This window comes from Pelodiscus sinensis, chromosome 7 (genome assembly GCF_049634645.1).
Source record: "Pelodiscus sinensis isolate JC-2024 chromosome 7, ASM4963464v1, whole genome shotgun sequence".
Lineage (NCBI taxonomy): Eukaryota > Metazoa > Chordata > Testudines > Trionychidae > Pelodiscus > Pelodiscus sinensis.
The window spans coordinates 66,344,635-66,371,250 of record NC_134717.1 but is presented as its reverse complement, the minus strand read 5'-3'; the positions used below and the strand labels follow the sequence as shown (position 1 = coordinate 66,371,250).

The 26,616-nt window shown below is 45.0% G+C and overlaps 1 protein-coding gene across 2 annotated transcripts in view; it reads right to left on the bottom strand.

The window, feature by feature from the left end:
- The window catches only part of PMS1 (PMS1 homolog 1, mismatch repair system component), an 84,938-nt gene that overhangs the window by 26,586 nt on the left and 31,736 nt on the right, over positions 1 to 26,616 (bottom strand). For both annotated transcript variants that reach the window (XM_075934175.1, XM_006113324.3), the window contains 2 exons: positions 21,087 to 21,203; positions 1,493 to 1,615 (listed from right to left, as the gene is read on the bottom strand). In XM_075934175.1, the coding sequence (XP_075790290.1) occupies positions 1,493 to 1,615; positions 21,087 to 21,203 (240 nt within the window). The remainder of the gene's footprint in view (positions 1 to 1,492; positions 1,616 to 21,086; positions 21,204 to 26,616) is intronic.

Here is a 26,616-nt window from a genome sequence, read left to right as displayed (position 1 = left end):
GCATTCCCGATAATACCAGGGTTTCAGTAAGTTGATGTGGTAGATCTGTTCTGGCCTTTGGCAGTCTGGCTGCTTCACCTTTTAAATCATCTCCCCAACAGCTTTCAAGATCTCATAGAGTCCATGCCAACTGGCCTGGAGCTTGCTTTCTATTGTTGGTACCAGCACCAGTTCTTTTGGTTGAAATTTCCATGTTTTCACCTGATCGTTATAGGAAGTTCACTGAGTCTTCTGTGCTTTCTCCAAATGCTCTTGTACAAGGGGGTCATTTGGGGTATTTGTTCTCTCATCTGGCCCACATGTGTGAAGTTCTTCCCCAGGTTGGGTTGTTCCTCCCATTCCTCCTTTGTGATGTCTAATACGTCATGTGGGTGGCATCTGTACAGTAGCTCAAAGGGGGAGAATACAATAGATGCCTGGAAAAATTCTCGTATCGCAAACATCAGATACAGGAGAAGGATGTCCCAGTCTTTTCCACCTTGGGCCACCACCTTTTGGTCATACTTTACAGAGTGCAGGTTCCAGACCATCTGTTTGAGGATAATAGACTGAATTTTGCAAGGCTTGGATGCTGAGCAGAATATAGTAGTTTTTCATTATTCTCAATGTAAAGGGAGTCTCTTGGTCTGTCAGAATGCCTATCCTAGTAAAAACCTGACCAGTTCTTTTTTGATCATGTTGGAAATCAAGTTTCTTAGAGGAATACCTTTGGGGTGCCCTGTTTAGGATTATGAGTATGCTTCGGTGGCCCTGGGCCAATCTTTCTAGTGGGCCCACTAGATCCATGGCTGTCCATTCAAAAGGGACTTAAGTTATAGGCATACCAATGGGGTCCTTAATTGAGGTTGGGGATTGTGCAACTAGCACTCTGGGCAAGAAGTGCACTAGTGCTGGACTTCCGCTCATACACCCACCCTGTAGAATCTCTTAGGACTCTACTGAGGGTATTATCTGCTCCTAAATGTCTACCAAAAAATGACTGTGTGCATCTCTAAGACAGGCCATGTGTACTTCCATGGCATCAAGAGCTTTCTACTACCTTCCTTTGTATTGGTACTACCTGATTCAACAGATCATGTTTAATTATATAGTATGGCCCTGAGCCTTTTGTTTTTCCTTTTGGCATGCCACTGCTATCCCAAGAAGCTTAAAGTCTAACTAAGATGGGAACCAGGGCCTATTGAATCTAAGAGGCAAAAGACTGGTCTCACTTGATTCTTCTTAAAGGCTGTACACCTGATATCAGCTTTTGTTGAAAAAAAAAAATCGTGTAACTTTGAGTCTCAAGTGAGAATTATTTGATTCTCTCCATCAGAAAAGAAGGGGCTTCAATATAGTCTTTAATTTTGTTCCCACAATCAACTGTAGTGCACTTAGACTTCCAAATGCTAACCTTTGTACCTGCAATTAATTTACAGAAGCTATTGTTTGTGGGTAGAAAGTTAGAAACCTCTTTTTTATTCTATTGAATTAGAAAGGTGAGGTATGCTACCTTTAATATTTCCTTCTGATGTACTGGCCGATTGTTTATAAAGATGAAACTCCTTTCAGAACTCGAAAGACTTGTCAAAGAATTGTCTGACTCAGGTTTTGGAAGAAATCCAGAGAGCAATACCTGGAATTGTAAAACATATACAATGATCAATAAGAGAAGTCTCCCTGCACCTTTTACGTGTAAAGAAAACAGATAAATTAATTAGTACAAGATTCAAATAATCCAAACAAACTAATAAAATAATAATAATAATAATAATAAAGATCTGAAGTAGTTTATGTTTTGCCTGTTGAATTTCTTGAGAAATTCTAGGCCCAGATCCTCTACTACAGTAGAATACCACTCAGTGCAGCGGAGGTGGTGTTAGTTGGGGCCTAGAGAAGTGGCTTAAAGCCATGTTTGCTCTATCCCTCTCTAATCCTTGGATCAGTCTCAGGGGGTACTCTGCAGCAAGGAACTGTCAGAGTAAGATGACACCTTTATGTTCGTCTGATACCCATGGTTGCATTTGACCCTTATACATTTTGGAGGCATCATTATAATGATTGCTACATAGACAAGAATTGCTCTAGATACTCCTACTCTTGTCCATCCTCTACAATGGGGGAAAGCAGGGATGCATAAGTTCTCTGCTGGACAGGGATCCCCCTACATTAGGACAACTTTGAAGTGGTTTTGTGCTGTCAGCAGGGCCAAGCAGCTTTAACAGAGGCCAGCATCTGGTCCCCCAAGACACTCTGACAAACAGATGAATAGTCAATTCACTTTGCTGCATACTTTTAAAATTATATCAAGTTTATGAAATCTACACAAGAAATCTCCGAGGCATCATGACATCTGCTTGAGACATACTTATGTGTTTTTTATACAGATGCTACGGTAATCTCATTTCAAGATGCCAGCACATGTTCCTCTTGGTAAATCTAACACAGAATTAAACACAGGATTCAGAGGACTGATAAATAATTAGCAATGAAATATAGGGCCCTTTGCCCCATCATCTCCATCTCATGAGTTCAAATTTAGGATAGACTCAATGCACATGAAAGTTGCTATCATGATGGCCTATACAATACTCCTTGTGAAATTGTTCTCTAGTTCAGCTCCAAATAGATGTAATCCACATTTTAAAATCTTCTGCAACAATTGGCATGCTAGTTGGCAGGTTCAGCAGTGAGGCCAGGGAATGAATGGACATGAGGATTAAGCCACTAGCTCACTTCCTTGGGTTAAGGCTGAGATATGCATGTTTGACTAATTCCTCATGTAGGCACTGAAAATCAAAATTTCAAAGATGCTGAGTACCCATGACCCTCACTGACTTCAATAAGAGCTCTCTCAGGATACTGGTATTGAATCAAAGCGTGCTGGCTCCCTAAACAGCACACCTAGCTTCTGTAATACAGGAGTTGGCTGAACCATCACCTTGACCAACACTAGTCACCATCAGGATGCCAGTATTGAACACAGGCCCATCACATCTTTAGGCAGCATCCCTACCAGCTACACCACAATAGTGCATTGTATTGTGGCCCTTTAGTCACACAGCAGTCATGTTGTACAGACAGCATACTCTTTAGGTACCTAGACCACACAAAGACCTCAAGAAGAAGCAGAAGGTTTCTGAGCAACAGGTCACAGCCTATGGGTTGCCACCTCGCCCAGCTTTGACATGCTGTCTTGGTTGATATTACCTTGTTACCTGACCCAACCTTGCCTACCTATTCTGCCAACCTACCTCCTTGGATTGGATCTCCTGGCTCCTGACCCTGGTGAGAAATCCAGACATTGCTCCAGGCTGTCTCTAATATCTGCCTAGCAGGCCGCCCACACATCACTTGACCACAGGGCTCTAGTCTGCCTTATGCCCAGAGGCTGACGTGGGCTGGACAAACTATGACTGTGCTGGATTTTTAAAAATCAGGATAGATTTAGATGCCTAACACTTGGAAGCACAGCTTCAGTTCTTTCTAAACGGTGAGGCCACCCAGCCACCCATCAAGCATCACACATTTCAGATGTTCTTTCCCCATTGCAACACTGCTCCTGCCCTCTGCCTGAGATCCTGCTGTTTGCTGGGCAGAGTGGGGGCAGTGGAAAAAGGGGGCGCTCATATCAAGGTGTCCTCTCCCCCTGTACTGCATCTCTGCACAGCAAGGGATGGGATACAACAGGGCTCAGGGGGCTTGCTGGCGTCTGCTGCTTTGTCTGAAGCAGGCTTCAGACTGAATTCCGATATGCTTAAAGGAGCAGCATACTCTGTCTCTCTGTCACAGAAATACACGCACACAGTATCTCTTCTGAGGAGGATGGAGGCACCCATCTGTCACTCTGATATGACATCCCGGGAGGCATGCTGCCTGCCAGGGACCAACATCAGAGACCCTTCGAAGGGATTATTAAGGAGCATCCAGCCCTCTGACTACTACACCATACTACTCACCCACGTGGGCACTAATAATACTGCAAGGTGTGACCTTAAGCAGAATACAAGACTCAGGGAGTTTGAAACAGGTGGTGTTCTCTTCAGTCCTTCCGGTCAATGGTAGGGTCACCAGGCAGAGGCAGGTGCATCCTGGAGTTGAATGCCTGGCTGTGAACATGGTGTTGGGCTTTGGCTTCTTTGACTATGGGATACTGTTCCAAGAAGAACTGCTAAGCAGAGATGGAGTTCACCTATTGAGGAAGGAGAAGAGAAGATTTGGAAAAAAACTGGCAAACCTAGTGAGAAGGGCTTTAAACTAGGTTTGATGGGAACAGCTGACCAAAGCCCAAAGGTAAGCAAAAAACACGGAGACCTGGGAAATGGGACAGAAATGAGGGAGAGAATGGACTAAAATAGCAGAGATAAAGGAGGGACAAACCAGATCTGGGGGAGGTGGGGGGGGGGGGGGCAAAACCAAATCAGTATCTTAGTTGTCTGTATACAAATGCAAGAAGTACGGGAGTAAGTAGGCAGAACTTGAAGTGCAAGTATATAAACAGAACTATGACATAGCTGGTATCAGAGAGACTGTGGGATAATACACATGATTGGAATATTGGTATAGAAGGGCACAGCTTGTTCAGGTAGCACAGGCAGGGAGAAAAGGGAGAAGGTGTTGCCTTATATATTAAAAATGTATGCACTTGGACTGAGGTTGAGATGGACATAGGAGACAGACTTGTTGAAAGTCTCTGGGTTAGGTTAAAATATGTAAAAAATAAGGATGACATCATGGTAGGGGTCTACCCCAGACCACCTAACCAGGCAAAAGAGGTAGATGAGACTTTTTTTAAACAACTAACAAAATCATCCAAAGCACAGGACTTGGTGATGATGGGGGACTTTAACTATCAAGACATCTTTTGGAAAAACAATGCTGCAGGGCACAGATTATCGAACACGTTTTTTGAATGCATTGGAGACATTTTTTTTATTTCAGAAGGTTGAGAAAGCTACTGGGGGGAAGCTGATTTAGATTTGATTTTTAATAAAAAGGGAGGAAGTGGCTGAGAATTTGCAAGTGGAAGGCAGCTTGGGTGAAAGTGATCATGGAATGACAGCATTCCTGATTGTAAGGAATGGTAAGAGAGAAAACAGCAAAATAGAAACAATGGATTTCAGGAAGGCAGACTTTATTAAACTCAGGGAGCTGGTACGTAAAGTACTATGGGAAGCAAGACTCAGAGGAAAAACAATTGAAGACAGCTGACAGTTCCTCAAAGGGACATTATTAAGGGCTCTAGAGAAAACTATTCCACTGCATAGGAAAGACTGGAAATATGGCAAGAGACCACCTTAGCTTAACTGATCTTAAATGATCTTAAAATAAAAAAGGAGTCTCATAAAAAAGTGGAAACTAGGTCAAAGTACAAAAGATGAATATAAGCAAACAATGCAATTATGTAGGGGCAAAATTAGAAAGGCAAAGGCACAAAACGAGCTCAGTCTAGCAAGAGACATAAAGGGTAACAAGAAAACATTCTACAAATACATAAGAAGCAAGAGGAAGCCTAAGGACAGAATGGGCCCATTGCTCAATGAAGAGGAAGATTCAATAACAAAAAACGTGTAAATGGCAGAAGTGCTTAATGACTTATTTGTTTCAGTTTTCACCAAGAAGGTTGGTAGGCGACTGGATGCCTACCACAGTGAATGCTAGTAGAAATGGGGTAGGATAAGTTAAAAAGTTAAAATTACTAAGAAAAGTTAAATGTCCTCAAGGCCTGATGAAACACATCCTAGAATTCTCAAGGAGCTGATAGAAGAGGTATTTGGGCCATTAACTATCGTTTTTGAAAAATCACGGGAGTCGGGAGAGATTCCAGAAGACCGGAAAAGGGCAAATACAGTTTATATCTATAAAAAGGGAAATAAGAACAATACAGGAAACTGCAGACCTGTCAGCTTAAGTTCTGTGCCAGGAAAGATAATGGAGCAAATAATTAAGGAATTCACTTGCAAACATCTAGAAAATAATAAAATCATAGGTATTAGCCAGCATGGATTTGTCAAGAACAAATCATGTCAAACCAACATTTAGCAACCCTCTACCCCTCACCAACCACTCCCCATGTCCAGCTTTGTGGCGCCCCCTGACTGCTCCATCCCCTGTTCTTCCCCATGCCTGGGCCCTGTAGTACTTCCCACTTGCTGCACCCTGCCAGTCCTATCCTGTGCTTGTCTGGTCCCTGCTACGTTCCCTGCTCCCTACAAGCCCTTCCCATGCCTGGCCCTGGCGGTGCCCCAAGTCCTGTCCCCCATCCCTTCCCCATGCCTGGCCTTTGCAGTGCCCCGCACTCACCTCTCTCTGGCCACGGAGGGGTGAGGGGAAAGGAAGAATGCTTTGCACAGCTAGCCTGCACCCAACATTCCCCTCCCCCTCAGTAACATACCACTGGGGCAGCGAATAATGATCATGCCCAACCTGCATCGGTGGGAAGCACAACGGTAGCACCTGAGCCTCTTACCTAATGCATAGAGGGGCAGGAGCAAGGAAATTGCCAGCAGGGCGAGCAGGGAGTTTACCACATCCTGTTGCTGCGCTTGCGCTCCCCGGCCCACCCTGGTGTGGATAATGCTGTCTGCGGGGCTCTCTCCACTTTGGTTTTGCCTATGAGGGAGATAGGCAGTGCACAAAGAGCCCTTTGTGGTGCGGCTACTGCCCTGAACCCAGGGCTTATCCATGCTGCGCCTGCTGACAGCGTGGGCAGCAGCTGGGCCGGGCTTTCCCCTCCTCTCTGCAGCACTCCGAGTTTGCTTAGCCTCTGCCAGCGTCAGGGTGCACTCCAACCAGGGCTCACTGTAATGGGCTGTTCTAACTGAGCCAGCGGCCTGCCTCTCTGCTGCCTCCTCCCCTGGCATTGCAGTGTCGCTGGGGGAAATCTCTCTCACTCTTGCCTACCCGCCCCCCAAGCCTGGTGATGCTGATGACATCATTCTGTCGTCCATCAGGATTTTTATATATATATATATATATATATATATATATATATATATATATATATATAAAGAGAGATATCTAGGTTTTTTGATTCTACTAGAGGCGCACATTCACACATTACTTTGATACTGATGAACAGAACAAAATACTTTCTGCTCATTATTTTGATATTGATGCACAGAACAAAATACTTTCTGCACATGGATGGAAAGAAATAGAGGGCACATTGCAACTTTTTTTTTTTTAAACTTAAACTACATACACAACAGAACAGATAAGCCTTTGGATTCAGTGTAATCCTTTGTGATTCATGGTCATTTACTTCACATCAGCAAGCTATTTATTCCCACAGCTCTGCAATGCACATTCTGTGCCAAAGCTGGATTGTTCTGGTCAGCAATGGTCACACACATAACTAAATGCCATTGGTCAAGTTAAAGAGGTGTCAACTGTCTGTTGGACCATTATCAGGAAAAGCAGCTAGCAGCTCTCTTACATTTTATACTGCAATTTCCAATCTAAATGTCACTCTGCTTTATGTTTCAGCTTCTTTTAAAAATTTTAAATATTAGTCAGACTTAAGTCACTTCAAACAATAGCTTTGCTAAACAAATGGACAACATTAAAACAAAATTGGAAGGCTCTAAAATTAGGCAGTTAAGTAGTTGCCATTTTCCATCTTAGCTGACTGTTACTACTGTTTAAAATTATTTAGGAAGTCACCATTCACTGTAAAAAAAGTTAATGAGTCAGTTTTCTAAAATTGGACGGACTAGCAAAACAATCACAATGTATGATAATACAAAGTTTTAGAAAAATAGATAAGTAAGTAATCTTGATTTTAAGTTAAACCAGTTGTTTAAAAGCTTCAGAGGGGCAGTCTAGTTAGTCTGTAACTGGAAAAACAACCAATAGTCTAATAGTACCTTAAAGACTAACAAACATGTAGATGGTATCATGAGCTTTTGTGGGCACAACCCACTTCTTCAGATGAATGGAGTTATTAAAGGTACAGTTCCAAAATAAAGAGGGGAGGGGATGAGAGAGGGAAGGAAAAAGAAGGGAAAAAGGGGAAACTGACTCATGATTATTATATTATGGGTGAGATTTTGTAGCCCATTTCAAATTATATGACCCTTTATTCCATTTGCTTACAACTTCTGCACAACTTTAGTCATTTGAGTTGACATTTTCCATACCATTATATCTGACTTAACCTCCCCACCCCCAAACATTTCCAGCTAAAATATTTTGGCTCATTTAGAGAAGAGAGGTGTAGAGAAAAACATAGTGTTAAAAAAATATGGTGATCTCTTTAAGTCGTCCTAGCAGCCCTAGCTTTGGGACTTTAAATGTGATGGGCAGAATAGGTCTGTGTGTCAGGAATGTACTTTTTGCAACCTGCATAAAAATTAACTCAAATTTGGTCAAGTTATAAGACTATGAAAAAATCAGTTTGCACATGCTCAGGACAGACATGCTAGAACACAGTTTAATTCCCTAGAGATTCTGTTCACACTGAGCATATTCCAAATACAGGCTGAGGAGGACTTTCCTTGAAACTGCAGTTCTCATCTGCTCTGAGCCATGCTGGATCCAGTACCTGAATTCTGAGCAGGGAGCCTGCCATTCTGTGCTCTTCATGCCTTGCTGACATTCAGGCATCCATTGAAGCAGAAGCTCCCCAATGCAAAGGAAGAGGCACAAGAGTTGGACCTGGTGAGGGAGGGAATGGAGTAGAATGGGGCAAGGAATCCAGCAAGAGGAGACTGAGATTGGTGGGGGGGAAAGAAACTGGGAGTGATGGGGAAGACTGAGAACTAGTAAGAGGGGCAAGGAGATGATGGGGACAGGGGAGAATATCACAAGAAGTCATGGTACAGCAAAGAACTGGAGCAGTCTGGCAAAGAAAAGGGAACAAAGAGCTTAGTGGGATATTGAGGTTGAACAAGGAGTCTAGGGAAGGGGATTCAGAGCTCACAGGGAATGTGATCTTGGAAATGTCTGGATTTGGGATGGGAAGCACAGAAGAGATGAGAAAATGGGAGAGAACTATGAATGACTGGGGAAGGAGGTGAGGCCTAGGAGTGCAGAAAAGGAGAATGGGACTTGCTGGACAATGAGACTGAAGCTGAGATGAGAAACCTCAGGATTAAAGACTACAACTGGTTAGTAAAGAGAATGGAAATGGGACAAAGAGGTGGAGCAGGGACACAAGACAGAGACAAGCTGGGGGGGAAAGCAGAAGAATCTGTACTTACTACAGCCCACATTTCTCCAGCGTCTAAAATGGAACCCAAGATTGCCAAGTCTCACAATTCCTCTGCTGTCAGCAAAAATGTAAAACTCTTGGGCAAAGTATATCAACTCTGTTAGTGCAGGTTCACAGAGTGTCACAACCTCCTACTACTATCAAGTTAATCTCTTAGCTTAGTGGGACAAGGGGGTAAGGTGGATCCAAAGGTTCTATCCTGCTGATGACCTATATGGCTCCCAATATACCACAAGGTAGGAATGATAGAAATGTACCACTGGAAGGAACCTTGATGAGTCATCAACTCAGCCACCTGCGCTAGTAAACCTAAATCATCCCTGTCAGGTGTTTCTCCAATCGGTTTATAAAACTCCAATGACAGGCATTCCACAACCTGACGTGGAAGTTTATTACAGAACTTAACAACCTTTATATTTAGAAAGTTTTCCTTAATACATAACCTAAAGCTCCCTTGCTGCAAATTAGGCTTGTGTTTCTTGTCCTAACTTAGTGGACATGAAGAACATTTGATAAACATCCTCCATTTAACAGCCTTTAGCATTTTTGAAGACCTATCAGGTCCCCCTTAGCCTTCTTTTCTCAAGACTAAACATGCCAAGTTTTTTTTAATATTTTCTCAGTCAGGTTTTTAAAATCTTTTAATTTTTGTTGCCCTCACAGTACAGCAATTGAGTCCTCACTAGTGGCCAGTACAGCAGAACAATTACCTCCCATGTCTTACATACAACACTCCTATTAGTATAACCCAGAATGATATAGTTTCCTTTGCAACTACATCACATTGTTAACTCATATTCAATTTATGATCCATTATTAACCTCAGCTCTTCTTCAGCAGTACTATTGCTTAGTCAGTTATTCCCAATAGTATAGATGTACATTTGATTTGTCCCTGAGTATAATATTTTGCACACATCTTTACTGAATTTCACCTTATTGAATTCAGACCAATTGTCCAATTTGTCAAGGTTGTTTTGAATTCTAATTCTATCCTCCAAAGTGACTGAAATTCTTCCTAGTTTGGTGTCATATGAAAATTTTATAAGCATACCCTCCATTTCATTATCCAAGTCATTAATGAAAATACTGAATAGTGCCGGACATGGCACAGACCCTTGCAAGACCCCCTTGACATGCCCTCCCAGTTTGATAAGTACTCTGAGTATGGTCCTTTAACTAGGTGTGATCTGCTTTTCAATCATTTCATCTAGACCATTTTTCCCTCGTTTGTTATGAGAATGTCATATGGAATTGTCTCAAAAGCCATACTAAAATCAAGATATATCACATTTATTACTTCCCCTTTACTCACTAGGCCAGCAACCCTGCCAAAAAACGGAAATTAGGTTAGTAGTCCTTTGCAATTCCATGCTGGCTCTCTCTCATAACCCTATTATCCAGCAGGTGTTCACAAACTAATGAATAATTTGTTCCAGTATCTTTCCAGGTATTGAAATTAGGCTGACTGGTCTATAATTTCCTCGGTCCTCTTTGCTTTCCTTTTTAAAGATAGGTACTATGTTTGCCCTTCTGGGACTGCACACATTCTCCAAGAGTTATCAAAGATAATTGCTAGCAGTTCCAAGACTGCTTTAGCCAGTTTCTTAAGTACCCTAGGATGAATTTCATCATTCCCTGCCAACGTGAATACATCTAGCTGATCTAAATAATCTTTGATCCGTTCTTTCCCTATCGTGTTTTGCATTCCTTTATGGACAATCTGTTTTTTCATTTTGCTTTTTAAACAATCTAGGAAATTATACACCAACACCCACAAAGTTAAAAGAAGAAGTTACTGCACAAGGTGAGTAACGGTGGTTCTTCGAGATGTGTCCCCGTGGGTGTTGGTGCGTTGTCGTGCTGGCGACCGGAAACTTTTCTAGCCATTTCTGCCGTGCTGCGCAGGCGCCGTGACGCCCTCCAGTGTCGTTGGAATTGAAGGGCGCCTATGCGCGCGGCTCCTCCGTTCCTTCTCTACCCGCTAGAGTATAAGGCTCCAAGCAGGGGAAGGAGGGAGGGTAATGGAGCACCCATGGGGACACATCTTGAAGAACCACCGTTACTGCACAAGGTGAGTAACTTCTTCTCCTTCGAGTGGTCCCCATGGGTGACTACACTGCAGTTGTCGGCTCACGGAGGTGAGTTTGGAGCCGTGTAGTAGTAACTGTGGATAACAGCCTGTCCCACTGCCATGGAGGGTGCTATGGAAGCGGAAAGAGCATAATGTTGCACAAAAGAGTGGTCAGATGACCAGGTAGCAGCATTGCAAATGTCTTGCAGTGGAACGTTACGAAGGAAGGCGGTCGTGGCAGCTACCGCCCTGGTGGAATGAGCTGTGATAGTTCCAGGTAAGTGCTTGCCAAATAGGGTGTAACAAGTTCGAATGCAGGATGTAATCCATTTAGAAATTCTTTAAGAGGAGACTGCTTGCCCCTTAGATCTTTCAGCATAAGAGATAAAGAGTCTAGGTGAGGCTTGCCACGGCTTCGTGCAATCAACGTAGAACGCCAGAGCTCGTTGGACGTCAAGAGTGCGCCATGCAGTCTGGATTGGGTCAGCGTGAGGCTTCGGAAAGAAGGCAGGTAAGTGTATGGGTTCATTCACGTGGAAGGGGGAGGGTACTTTAGGGAGGAATTTAGGGTGGAGTCGGAGTAACACCCTGTCCTTTGTAAATACAGTGTATCGAGGGTCGGCCATCAAGGCCGCAAGCTCACTCACCCTCCTGCTAGAGGTAATGGCGACGAGGAAGGCTACTTTCATAGACAAATGAGACCAGGAACAAGTAGCTATAGGTTCAAATGGCGGTTTTGTCAGGCCCTTTGAACATGGTTTAAGTCCCAAATGGGGTCTGGTGGATGGACAGGAGGAAAGGTATTCTGCAGTCCCTTAAAGAAGCGTTTAGTCAGTGGGTCAGCGAGAAAAGAAGCGCCATCCATGGAATGGTGAAAGGCTGCTATGGCAGCGGCGTGGACCTTGATACTGTTAAGTGCTAGGCTGGACTGTTTTAGGTATAGTAAGTAGTCCAGTAAGATAGGTAAGGAGCGAGGAGTGGTGGGCTTGCGTGGGTTTGAGCATACCAGTGAGAGAATCGAGTCCATTTGTACAGGTAGGTTTTCCTGGTGGAACGTCTTCTACTATAAATTAGAATGTCCTTCACTTGTTCCGAGCAGGCAGTCTCAGCATCCTGGAGCCATGAAGGAGCCAGGCATGGAGATGGAGAACATCTGGATGAGAACGTCTGGATGAAGAGTCCGACCGTGGTTCTGCGAGAGGAGGTTGTGGTGGAGAGGAAAGGGATACGGGTCCGTCACCGCCATCTTGAGGAGGTAAGGATACCACGTTTGTCTGGGCCACGCAGGTGCCACTAGAATGACTAGTGCCTGGTCTGTTCTGATCTTGTTGAGGACTTTGTGTAGGAGCGGGAAGGGAGGAAAGGCATACAGGAGAGAGGCATCCCATGTGATGGAAAAGGCATCTCCGAGGGAACGATTCCCCAAGACTCCCCTCTGGAGCAGTAGAGGTGGCATTTTCGGTTGTTCTTTGTGGTGAAGAGGTCCACCTCCAGTTGGCCCCAATGAAGGAAGAGCGGATTGAGGACGCGTCTGTCGATTTCCCATTCGTGCTGGTCCATAAACGTACGGCTTAGAGCGCCTGCTGTGACGCTGAGTATCCCGGGAAGATAAACAGCCGAAGGAGTGACCCCGTGTGATAGGCACCAGTTCCAGAGCTTGATAGCTTCCGAACACAGGGAAAGGGATCGAGCGCCACCCTGACGGTTGATGTAGTACATGCAGATGGTATTGTCCGTCATGATGGTAATGGACTTGTGAGCTATGTACTGAGCGAAGTATTGGCATGCATATCTGACCGCCCATAACTTGAGGAGGTCGATATGGAAAATGCTCCATAAATGACCATTTGCCTTGGGCTGCGATGTGTCCCAAGTGGGCTCCCCATCCCATGAGTGAGGCATCAGTTATAACTGTGAGAGTGGAAGGTGGGCGTTGGAAAGGAACGCCGTGTAGCATGTTTTGAGGATTTTCCACCAGAGCAGGAAGTTGATGATGTGTGGTGGAATGGTGATGGACTTGGAAAGTTGGTCTCTGGAAGGCATGTAAACCGTCGTGAGCCAGGACAGGAGAGGTCTCATGTGGAGTCTGGCCAGGCTGACGACATAGGTTGTGGAGGCCATGTGCCCGAGGATTTTGAGGCATTGGCGGACCGTGACAGTCGGCACTGCTTGTACTGCTTGGATAAGGTCGCATATGATTGCGAACCTGTGCTCAGGAAGAGTATCCCTTGCTGTGACTGTGTCGATGAGGGCGCCTATGAATTCCAGCCTCTGCGTTGGGCATAGAGCGGATTTTGCGTAATTTATGTGAAACCCGAGGCTGAATAGAAGGGCTATTATGGTATCTGTCACGGCCTTCGTCTCCTCGAAGGACACACCTTTTATGAGGCAATCGTCCAAATATGGGAATATTATGATGCCTTGGCATTGAAGAGAGGCCATTACGACTGCCAGGGTTTTGGAGAACACTCTGAGGGCCATGGACAGGCCAAATGGGACCACCCTGTATTGGTAGTATTGGGTGCCTACCGTAAACCGTAAGAAGCATCTGTGAGCAGGATGAATTGTAATGTGAAAATAGGCGTCTTGAAGGTCGAGAGCCGAAAGCTAATCGTGTTGATCGAGCGCAGGAATGACAGTTGATTGGGTGACCATTTTGAAACAGTGGTATGCAATGTATTTGTTGAGGTGCCTGAGGTCTAAGATGGGTCGCCACCCTCCTGTCTTCTTCTGGGTTAGGAAGTAGGTTGAGTAGACACCCCGGCCCTGGAATTGTGGTGGTACGTGTTCTACTGCCCCCAGTTGATGAAGATGTGAACCCTCCTGTAGGAGGACTGTTTCGTGAGAAGGGTCCCTGAAGAGGGACGGGGTAGGAGGGTGGGTGGGAGGAAGGGAGGTAAAGGGGATAATGTAACCAGATTGAATCAGATCCAAGACCCATTTGTCCGAAGTGATAAGGGACCATTGGTGGAAAAAGGCCTGGAGGGGGTGGTGGAACTGAAGGGTACCGGTTGGAAGTGTCAGTGGATTGGCTTCCTGGCTCTCAACCTGACCTTCAAACCTGCTGCTTGGTCGATGGTGGATAGGGTGCGACGTGCTGTTGTTGTTGTCACTGTGGTCTATGGCGCTGAGATCTTTGTTTGCGGAAACTGTACTTGGGTTGTTGCCTGAACGGCTCTCTTGGGCGTTGGTAAGGCTGGTACCTAGTTCTCTTGAATGGAGGAGTATACATTCCAAGGGTCCTGAGAGTAGTACGAGAGTTCTTCATAGAATGCAACACCTCGTCGGTCTTAGCTGCGAAAAGGTTGGTTCGATCAAAGGGTAAGTCCTCAACCTTTTGTTGTAGATCCCTAGATATCCCAGATGCTTGTAACCAGAAAATTCTGTGGAGCACTATCGCCGAGTCGTAATTCGAGCTGAGGTGTCTGCCACGTCCATAGTGGGATGCAAGGCTGTGCGGGAGATGGTGTGGCCCTCCTGCATAATATTGAGCAGGGTTGACCGTTTATGCTCCGGAAGGTGTTGGAGGAGATCCTGGAGCTTGGAATAATTAGCATGGTCATAGTCCGCAAGCATGGCAGTATAGTTTGCAGCCCTGAGGAGTAATGTGGATGAAGAGTAAACCTTTCGGCCCATAACGTCCACTTTCTTGTGGTCACTGTCCTCGGGGGTTGTTCTTAGATTAGGCTGTTTACCCTTGTGACGTACCGAATCCACTACTAGGGAGTTCAGAGGTGGGTGGGTAAAAAGGAAGTCCATATTTTTTGGAGCGATAAAGTATTTACGGTCTGCTCTCTTATTTGTTGGAGTGACGGATGCTGGTGTCTGCCAGATATTGTCGGCCGGGTCCATTATAGCCTCATCCATGGGGATAGCAATTCTAGAGGCGGTTGGCAGCTGAAGCGTAAGAAGGTGATATTGTTTGACCTGCACCTCTTGGAGATCTCTTTCCTGAGCTATAGTGACTCTTCTAAACAATTCCTGAAATTTTTTCGTGTCATCTCCCGACGGTGGGGCTTCAGTAGTGAACGCTTCGTCTGGGGAGAAGGAGGAATTGTGTAGAGGAGATCTGGTCTCGACCTTCAGAGAAAGAGTTGTGTGCGTCTGAGGGGGCTAGAGAATTCGGCTCAGTGGCAGATACAGTGGCAGGAGGCGAGGGAGGAGGTGGCTGGAAATAGCAGAAGAGGGTCGGTGGTGACTCTTCTTTGGACGTGGCTCCCAGGGTTGCCATTGAGTGGCATATGGCAGGGGTGGGTAAGCATACTGTTGTGCATACCATGGATGCGGAGGGGGAGGGTATGCATATTGAACTGTAGCCGGCTGCCAGGATGGAGGTCTATGTGCCGGGCTAAAGTGTTGCGATGAGAACCTGCTCCTTGGTTCGGTGCCGATGTCACTGACTGAGCGAGAAGCGGCTGAGGAGTGCCGAGATCTCACTGAGTGGACAGAAGAACCTGAGGACAGCGGTGCCAAGGAGGTGTGGCTCCGCACCAGGGATCGGTACTGCTCACGCCTGTGAGACGGTGCGGGGCGATGCGGTTGCGGTGGTAGCAGCGCCGCCAGCGGGGGAGTTGACGGTGCTGAGGCTTGTTCCGGCACCAGAGCGCTCGAAGGTGGTTTGTCGGCACGGGCCTTTTTCGGTGCCGAGCACAGTGCCGTTTTGGGATACTTCGGTGCCATGCACTCTTTCGATGGCGTTGTCGGTGCTGAGGACGGCTTAGGTGCTATAGCGGTTGGTGCCGCTGATTTCTGCCTTGGCTCTGCATGAGCTCTTTTGTGCGGTGCCAGTGTCTTAAGCTGAGATGCGCCAGAGGTTCCCGGCCTATCCTCGGTGCTAACCCATAACGCTGATGGTGCCGAGGATAGGGATGGAGTCGGAGAGAGACCGGTTTTAGAGGTCGTGGAAGAAGAGTGGGTAGGGGGTTGATTTTTCTCCATACCCTTACTTGGTTGAGGTGATTTAGACAGCGTAGGAGAGTCCTCTGAGGAGGGACGGAAGGACTTCTCATATAAGAGTCTTTAGTCTATTGTCTCGGTCTTGGCGTGCCCTCGCCGTTAGTTTGGAGCAGTGCAGTGCAGGCACTTCTGAGTCTGGTGCGCCTCCCGAAGGCACTTATTACAGTTGGAGTGCCCGTCGGAAGCAGGCATGGCATCTCAACATGATTCTCAGTGTTTGAAGCCCGGCGAGCCGGGCATGAGGGGTTGGGGAAAAGTGGCAAGCCGCAATGAGAAATATATTTTTTTTAAATAACTAGACAGGAGGCGAATAGGGCTAAAGAACTTGGATGATGAGGTAACTAGGGAATAAAACGAGGTATTTTACTATTTTTAGAGAGAAGTAAGGAGAACAGAGGGCTCTGTCTGCTGCCGAGGACAGTAGAGAAGGAACTGAGGAGCTGCGCACGCAGGCGCCCTTCAATTCCAACGACACTAGAGGACGCCACGGTGCCTGCGCAGCAGAAACAGCTAGAAAAGTCTCTGGTCACCGGCATGAGGATGCACCAGCACCCACAGTGGAACACCCACGGGGACCACTCGAAGGAGAACATTAAGGTTACAAAGTGACTCAAAAGTCAGGAAATGCCATATAAATATATATGCACACAGATGATGCAAATATTAGGAAGCCAGAACTTATGTTTTCACTCTTCCAACATCTAACCAAGGCATAGAAAATACCTCACTGATTTAGTAACTAATGATCTAAGGACCCATCTGCCCAGGTGAACTCACATAGCTTTCACTTGCCCTTTCATTCCATTCCCTGTATCAGTGATCTCTAACCTTCTAAAGCACAAGATCACTTTTTCAATTTAAGTGCAAGCCAAGGTCTACCTTAAACCCAAATACTCTTGCTCGCCTCTTTTGTTCCCTTTCGAAGCCCCCTCTTCCCCACTCACTCCATCCTCCCTCCCTTCCCCATCCTTCCTCACTTATCAGGTAGGAGCAGTGAGTTGGGGTGCAGGCTCTGGTCTTGGATTACAGGATTTGGACTGTGAGAGGGGCTGTGAGCTGAGCTTAGGGCAGGCAGTTGGGGTGCTGGAAGGGTTTCTAGGAGCAGGCTCTGGGAGGGTGTTTGGATACGTGGGTGCTTGAGGCTAGGGCTGGGGTTTGGGGTGCAGGAGGGAGTTCATGACTGGGGTAGGGTTTCAGGATGTGGGGTCCGACTGGGCACTGCTTACATCAGGTGGCTCTTGGGTGGTGGTGCAGTGGGGCTAAGCCAGTCTCATCCCTGGCCCACTCCCAAAGGCAGCCAGCGAACTCCCTCCCAAGTCCTATTGTGACCCTCACTCTGCTTTGTGGAGATAGAATAGAGGGTGAGAGAGGGGGCACTTTGACATCAGCACCCCTCTTCCCCTTCCCCTATCCTGCACAGCAAGCAAGAATCTACCTGGGGGTTGTGGGAGGCAGCTCTAAGGCAAAGGGCAGGAGCTGCGCAGCAGTGGGGGGAGAGGCAGCTGAAGTGCCAGCACTTGATAGCCCCTTGGTCAGACCAGTCAAGGTCTCCTGTCAGACTCCAAGATCTACCAGTAGATCCCAATCTACTGGTTGGTGACCACTGCCCTATATATTGCCGTGGAGTCCTCCCACATAAATGCTACATGCCTTCCACATACAAAAAATATTGTGTTTGCAAATGGGAGTGGTTTCTTTGTATTGCTGTTCTTATGCCTGTTGTCAGAGGAGAGCACAAATGCAAAAGCAGTTTCACCTTCCTACTTCTCAGTGTGTGTAGGTGCATGTGACGGGGCGGTGAACTCCCTGCCGCCAGGGCTCACCAGCACCCACACTTACCGGGGGGACCCGAGGCACTCAGTGGTGACAAGGCCACCCCGTACGCAGGCCATGCAGGGCCTGCTCTGCCGCGGCGCCCTGCGCATGCACAGAGCCCCGGATGACATCCGCGTCTCCCGGCATCCCTGGAGGGGCGGGGACAGAGGAAGGGTGAGGCCCAGCCTGTGTGGGTAATTCAAAAGGCCGGAGGCTGAACACTGGAGGGAAGGTCAGGCAGCTGGTGTGATGGAGGCACTGGAGTGAGACATTGCTGGGAGGAAGTAGCTCAGGACGGGGCAGTCAGAGCCTGCGGGTTGGTGAATTAAGGGGTCACATCCCACCAACCAGACAGGAACAAGGATTCCTGCCCTTAGAGTCCTGGGCTGGGGCCTGGAGCCTGGAGCGAGGGTGGCCCAGGCCCCCCTCCCACACTACCGGAAAGGCGCTATTCGTGGCAACGTGCCATAGAAGTGGCGGACAGATTAACTCAAGCCTTGGTTGGGAGGACAGCTACTCTGGGGAAGGCACGGGGATAAGGAACTAATGGGGTGTCTTAGTGGGGATAAGAGATGTAGGGGGTACAGGATCTGGGCCCAATGATGAGCCCTTTGGTAGGCTAAGGGCGTCAACGCCCCCTACAGTGCATTAGGGATGAAATAGTGTAATCGTTTAAACAGTTAATGGATAAGCACAAGGTTATCTGCACTGTAACGCAGGGGTGGGGAACCACTTGGGTCAAGACCACTGACCAACGGAAAAATGAGTCAGGGGCCGTACACAAGTGAGAAGAGGAAAAAACCGCTCACTGTGGCCCCTGACTGAGAAGGAGAAAAACATTCTCCTTGCACACCAGAGCCTGGGAGACCCAGCCTAGTAGATTTTGTGCACTCCAGCCCACAAGGGGCCATCGGGGGGGGAGGGAGGCGAGAAATGAAGCACCAGCATGTAATCCCTAATGCTGGGGAGAAGAGGGGCCTGTGAACCTCGGGGGCTGGTTCTAAGCAAGTCAAGGGTTGCATCCGACCCCCGGGCCTGAGGTTCCCCACCCCTACCATTAATGGTCGATCCTGGCCCCATTCCCAGGGATCTGACTGCCACCCCATGCTGCTGGCTCTGCCCTTGGAGTGGGGTAGCAGACAGGAACTGGTGCTCTAGGAGCTGACTTTAAAGCCAGCTTTTGGCATGTACCGGCTCACAGGAAGTCAGATGCTGCCCCGTGCTGCAGGCTCTGTAGTATAAAACTTATACTGCAGAGCTCACAGTGCAGCCAGCTCCCTGGCAGTGAAGTAAGCAACCAGGAGCCAGGTCCTGGCACACACTGGCTGCCAGCCTCACTCCTGGAGAGCTGGCTGCACTGTGGGCTCTGAAGTATGAGCTTTATATTAAGAACAGCCATACTGGGTCAGACCAACAGTCCAACTAATCTAATATCCTGTCTGCCAACAGCGGCCAATACCAGATGCCCCAGAGAGAGGGAACACAATAGGTAATCCTCATGTGATCCCTCCCCTTTCACCCATATCCAGACAAACAGAGGCTAGGGACACCATTCCTACCCATCCTGGCTAATAGCCATTGATAGACCTAACCTCTATGAATCTATCTAGCTCTTTTTTGAACCCTATTAAAGTCCTAGTCTTCACCACATCCTCTGGCAAGGAGTTCCATGGGTTGACTGGGCGCTGACTGAAGAAAAACCTCCTTTTGTTTGTTTTAAATCTGCTGCCTATTAATTTCGTTTGGTAACCCCTAGTTCTTATATTGTGGGAATAAGTAAATAACTTTTCCTTATTCACTTTTTCCACATCAGTCATGATTTTATAGACCTCTTATCCTATCCCCTCTTAGTCTCGTCTTTTCTAAGCTGAAAAGTCCAAGTCTTTTTAATTTCTCTTCATATGGGACCCATTCCAAACTCCTAATCATATTTGTTGCTCTTTTCGGAACCTTTTCCAATGCCGATATTTGTATGTGTAGATTAATGGTTTGCATAAGCGCAATTTAAGAGTGATATTCGAATGAACAAACTAATAAAACAAAATAGTTCTCAACATGCTAACTAACCTCATTTACAAGATCAATTATGTCTCAGTTCTCCTGAAGCTAATCTAGTCAACATTGTAACTCATTTATAGCTGCAAGATAGAGAACAAAATTAACAATTATTAGACTACAGAGGAGTGAGGCATAAAACTAAATGGAGGATTTCTGAGTCAAAATATACCTTTGAAAAATATCAGAAAGATATCTCCTGCAAAGGAGGCAACAATTGCAAAGCTCCCATTATTGTAAAAAGGGAGCAAGTAAGATCAATGCAATGCAAATCAATGCAAATCTTATCTGTTAAGGCCTTTAAATTTAGGGGCACATAGTAATTCACACATTTACTTCTGTTGTTATTTTACAGATACTTTTAGCGGACTTTTCACAAATGCAGAGGATGTTCTATACAATACAGGTATATCCATACTGCACCCGGAGCTCAAAATAATCTATGTGATTTGAGCTATGCAAATTGTGTAGCTTATTTCAATTTAATTTCATAATAGCTTATTTTGAAATTTGGCACTGTTTACAGAGCACTTACTTCAAAATAAATCGCTATTCCAAAATGTCCCTTACTCCTCGTGGACTGAGATTTACTGGGACATTGGAATAGCGAGCCTGTTATATTTCATAATAGCGGGCACGCTCAAAAGACACGGAACAGACGTGTAGCTGTAGCCTAAGATGCTGAGATACCATTGTGGTGATAATGATATGAAAATACAGATAACTAAACAGGTCACTCTCCTGCATATAAGTCATGTATCCTACACTAGAGAGCACTAAATCATCAGTAATTCTACATGTCACTATTTTTGCTGTCACTTGATCACTGCCACACAATGATTCTTGAAGAGCATTTTCAATTAACAAACCAATGATGACAGAGCAATAAAGGAGTTAAATTAAGTTTAGAAGCCTTTTCTTTTTAAATTCTGAGTTTTGTTCTTTGCTGGTGGGTTTTTTGTGAGGGTAGGGAAAAGAATATTTAAAAATTTACCTCAGGATCTTCACAGCAATGTTGAAAAGGTATCATACTGCCCATACCGGCAGTTCCCAGAACTGACATAAAGGACATTTTGTGATCCGACACCCTGGTCTTTTGCCAAATAACTGCCTGAAACAAAATGGCACAGAGTCAAACTTTTGACATTATATTTAAGTTTGTTGAACTCAAGTCATGTGCAACATTACATGACTAAAAACATACATACACAACCATGCACTTACAGGGGACATGCAACATTCTGTATTTTGATCCTCTTGCATTCATAACTTTCAGTGTGAACATACATGTTGTGGTACTTTATGAAATATCATCTCATAAAATCATACTCCTAGTTTAAATAAGAAATAAGAAAAGGAATCTGTTCCCACATATATGTTGCCCATAGATGTAACTTCACTTATGAGGGCTTCTGCAAGAATTGAAATATGTTCATTTGCTGGAAAAATAATCAGCAAAAGAATATATTATGGATCCACTCTGCCGTCACATTGACTCATGTAGTCAGTATGTTTGTATTTCTTTAACTGTATCAGGTTGGGGTCCTAAATATGCCATCTCGCATATGCGTCATACTGGCTGGCATTATAATACAGATGTTATGATGCTCATAGTACCATGGTCAAAAGATAAATCACTGTACTGGGAATCATTAGATTAGATTTCTGTTCTTAGATTCAGTGTCTAATTATCACTCTCTGTGCCTTAGCTTCCTTATTTGTGTAAAGAAGGAAATTATGCTTACTTAATCACTCTTTTGTAAAATGCTTTGAGAGAAGAGAATAAAAAAAGACTACACAATTAATTCTACACCTTGTTATGTTGTGCAAGCCCCCTATATAAGTAACACTGGATTTCAGACCCCAGAGGAAACAAGGTTCAAGACTTAGTTTTGACCCTCTTAGCTTTTGTCCTTTTGTACCAACATTAACAAAGAACCTTGCATTTTAAATAATCCCCTATTTTTGGGCTAGTCAGTGGAAGAAAGGGTGGTATTTATCAATTGCTTTTGTTTAAAAAAAGCCCTACACCTACATAGCTATAAAAGGTAACATGAAAAATGTTAAGGACCGCCACTCCTATTACTATCTATACTGTTCACAGATATATTCAAGTGTTTAAAATACAAGTTTTGTCTACATGAATTTAGTTTTTGGCAACCTGAAGTATAAACTTACCGCAACACTAGTTTGCAACAAACAAGTGGTGTGGACTATGCTATGGCACGGTATCCTAGTGTGTTTTTATATACTCCCATTTCAAAGTGGGATAAATCAAAACACACTAGAGAACTTTTAGTGCACACCAACATGGTCTATACATATACTTAGCATGCAGCAAACTAGTGATAGGTAGATTTACATCCCAGCTTGTCAACAACTAAGTGTTTGTGCAGACACATCCACAAACGAATGATCTTACAAAAAACTACAATAGCTTGAGCTCCCCAGAACCATTACAGTCTATCAGCAAATATTTTACAAACACTGACAAACCTTAGTTGAAGTTTTCAAAACAAACTAGAGGATTTAATTGCACAACTCATGTTGAAATTAATGGGAGTTGTCTGACTAAAGCTAGTGAGCACTAAAAATCTTAATAATTATACACAAACTTTAGCCAGCGCAACGTTCCTCAAGTGCTTCAGCACTTAAGCACAAGATAAGTTAAGATAAAAAGTTAGATTTAACCTGAAATTTCTTAACAATGTTGAATTTCAAGTGTCCTAATGTGTACAAAGAATCTAAGAAATGTAAAAGCGAGCAAAAATATATCTACAATTTCAATACAATGCAGAGCCTTAAAATCCCATCTGTCTTTCCAGGTATTTCCTTGCCTTGCATGGTGCATTCCTCGATAGTACACTGAATTCCAGTAAAAATTATACAGGTACTCTTTCTGCGCAAGTGGAATGTTCAGGCTGCAAGACTGCAGATACAGACTACACTTGCTCCCCAATCTTTATTTCTTTTAATTACACAAACACATGGAGCACTATTTGTACTGCAGGATTCACTGTGTTAGCCTAATTTACTAGTACAAGAATATAATCACAGGGGCCATTATGAGACTCTTTTTCCTTCCAAAAAGTCCTTAATTTAGTGGTTCTGCTTCAGTGGTGGTGGACAGCACGATGAAAAGAGACACAGTTCTAGGATTTCCCTAGGAGCTCCACTGGAGTTCCTACTGTGCAGCTGACTGGGGAGCACAACAGACAGGGAGGCTACTGTGACTTTGAGGATGAAGCAGCAGCTCCGAAGTAATATTGCTGATATTTTGTACCATAAGTAGTGGAGGAAGAAAATTCTTCCTCCCTCTGCCCATCAACAAAGCAGTGAGGAAAGAATTTGCTTCAGAGTTCCTCTTAAAAAACCCCATATTTGTTACAGCCTCTATTTTGAGTTATATCCACATTTTAGGCAGGCACCAATGTCCCCATATGAATCTGGGTACCAGACGGTGATTCCATCTCTTTTCTGTATGGTTTTTAGGGTTGCCAGGTGTCTGGTTTTCTACTGGACAGTCCGGTATTTGCGCCCTCTGTCTAGTAGAAAAATTCAGAAAATACCAGACACGTGCAATGTCCAGTATTTTCTAAATTTCCATCTGGGCGCCAGATGGAAGCCTGGCAGGGGTGGGGACGCGACTGGGAGGTGGCCGCGATTGGCGCTGGGAGCCCTGTGGTTGCGTGCAGAAGTCGGGCGGGGCAGGGGCAGTGGCTGTGGCTGGGACTCCCAGCCACTCCCCTCGCCCCCGCCCGGCTTCTACTAGCAACTGAAGGGAGTGCCTACCGGGGGTGTGGCCTGTTGGACTCCAGCTGCGGCCAGAGGCTGCACCCCTCCCCCACGCCGGCTCTGCTTCCTGCCCCCCTTCCTCTGGCCCCTCCTCTCAACCAGCCCCCCCGGCCCCTGATCCCCCTCCAGCTCTGCTTCCCCCGCCCCCTCTTCCTCTCAGCTAGCCCCGCGGCCTCCGCTCCCCGCCTTCCTTCCTCCTGGCCAGCCCTGCCCCTCTCCCAGCCAGTCCCTCCCCCCCTGCCCACGATCAAGTGTGTCCGGTATTTTGGGGGGGGGGGGGGTCTAGCTGGTAACTCTAATGGTTTTATGAGAAGCAATCCCATTCCAGGCACTTCCCATTTTCCTGGCACAACCAAAGTCTTACTTTGCTTAAGTTATGCTAAGAGGAAGCTGTATGCTGAATTTGGTAGTCCTAGCTCTTACTGTTTACGATGAATTCTTGAACAAAATAAACAAACAGACAAACTCTCTCAACTATATAGTAGATATGTGTGTGACCGAACTAAGAAAGATGCCTGTGACACAACTAATATAAACATCTCACTGTTTATTGTAGCCTGTATTAATGTGACACCATGGGTACAGATATAAATCTTCATTGCTGATTAATGCAAAAGTGTTATGATGCTTGCCTGGCCCACTGAATGGCCGAGAAAAGATAATTTAAATAAATTGTTTTAAGATAGCCATGAAATGTAAGAATTTACTAAAGTGAACTTTGTAAAAGAAGAAATTGGTAATAATTTAGCAGCACATTTTTACCGACCAATTATTTCTTAAAATCTGGATTAAAAGCTGTGGTCAAAACTTCTGAATCTAGTTACTAGGCCACGTTAGCTCAAAGTTCTCACATTGCAGAGATCAGTCAACTAGTTAAACGTGCATATCGGATAACCACACAACAGATTAGTTTAGATTCATTTTCAGAACTGGCTGCACACTATGAAACAACACAGAGTGATACTTTAAAAATAACTGGTAATCTAAAGATTACATTATAAATTCATGCACTTCACCAACAGGTTTTGAAAAAGAAGACTCAAAGCTGTTAAGAAGCCTTACCTATATTTATTTTTGAAAAAGTGTCATTATTTCCCAGTAAGTTTCCTACAAAACTTGATTTTTATAATCTTGGTTATACCCTGAAACTGTGCTAAAAATATATACACACACCCCCTTATATTTTCTAGGTCACATAAGCCTGCTGTCTGTGATGAGCCAAGTAAGAATCTGACTCTAGTCTGTATGATGACACTGCAAAAACACCCTAATCAAAGATATATTATTACATACAGACCATCTTAGGTTTTGTTGGAGCTGGCCAAATATATCCTGCCTCTTACCATTTCATTGAGGGCACTGTATGAATTAAAAGGCATAAAATGCCATAATAAATATAACATCTATTTCACATGCATGGGAGATTAGTGTATTGACACATTCAAGTTTGTTAATTATACCCATGCATGCTTCATTCAGACCATATATCTCTGTTGCTATATTTTAGAGCACATACAGATAGATAGGCCAAGATTATTCATGATCTTTTGAGCAGGTGCAGAATAAATTGGGGAAGAGTCCCTCATTTGCATGCCACAGTAGGAGCCAGGAACAATACTTTTAAGCTCATGAAGATCAAGAGCTGTTCAGTCTTTCTTTCCAAAAATAATAAGGAAGAAGCTATGTTAATACTTTTACCAGCATATCTGTATTTGTTTATGAACAAAAATAAACCTAAATCTAATGGTTAAGAGAGAGAAACAGAGGTCAGGAGAACTGGATTCTCACAGCATGAGTTACTTAAACTTACTGAACCACAATTTATCTAGCAGACAAATGGGAGTAATTAACCTTTCCTGACATTGTAAAACACATTGTGATCCCTCGCTGTAATACATCTACAAAGGTTTTGGCTTTACTGCCAAAAGAGGTGTGCATTTACCATGTGATAACTAACGCATGATGTAGGTTGAACTTCTGTAGTTTGGCACCCTCAGGACCTGACTGGTGCCCATCCAGAGAATTTGACAAACCACGGAAGGTCAATATTGTGTAGCAGCATTAGTAACACTTTCATTGCTTACTGGGCTCTCAGAAGACATTTGGGGTAAATTAGAACTAAACAACAGCACAGAACAATGAGATCCAGGATTAGTGGATGTAAACAAACTTCATGGGACTGCGAGAAACTGGGCCATGCCCATGATAAGTGTACATGTGGATAACTAAATTCATGCCGGACCATGGATGCTGCCCGATCAGAGAGCTCGGAGAGGTTCAAGCTTTAGTGGAAATAAGTTGTAGTCTTTACAATAAGATAGCTACATGAGGGCAATGTAACGTGCTAAAACTAGAGTGCCTTGTCTTGACTGGCATTCTACAGCATGATAACGACTACGTATTACGTACTGTTCTGAATAAAGATGGATTTAAGTTCATGCTTAAGTGTGTTTTGAAGAAGTTACTCACCTTGTGCAGTAATGATGGTTCTTCGAGGTGTGTGTCCCCGTGGGTGCTCCATTGTGGGTGTTGGACCCATCCTGGCGCCGCAGATCGAAGATCTCAAAGCTATTGTCTGCCGGACCGCGCGTGCACGGCGGCCATCTTGCAGCTTTTTGTGCTGTTTTCTGTCGCACGGTCCGGCTCCTGCTAGTTCCTCCCAAACTTCGAAGTCTGAAAGACAGAAAGAACAAACTCCAAAGAGGGAAGGAGGGCGGGTCATGGAGCAC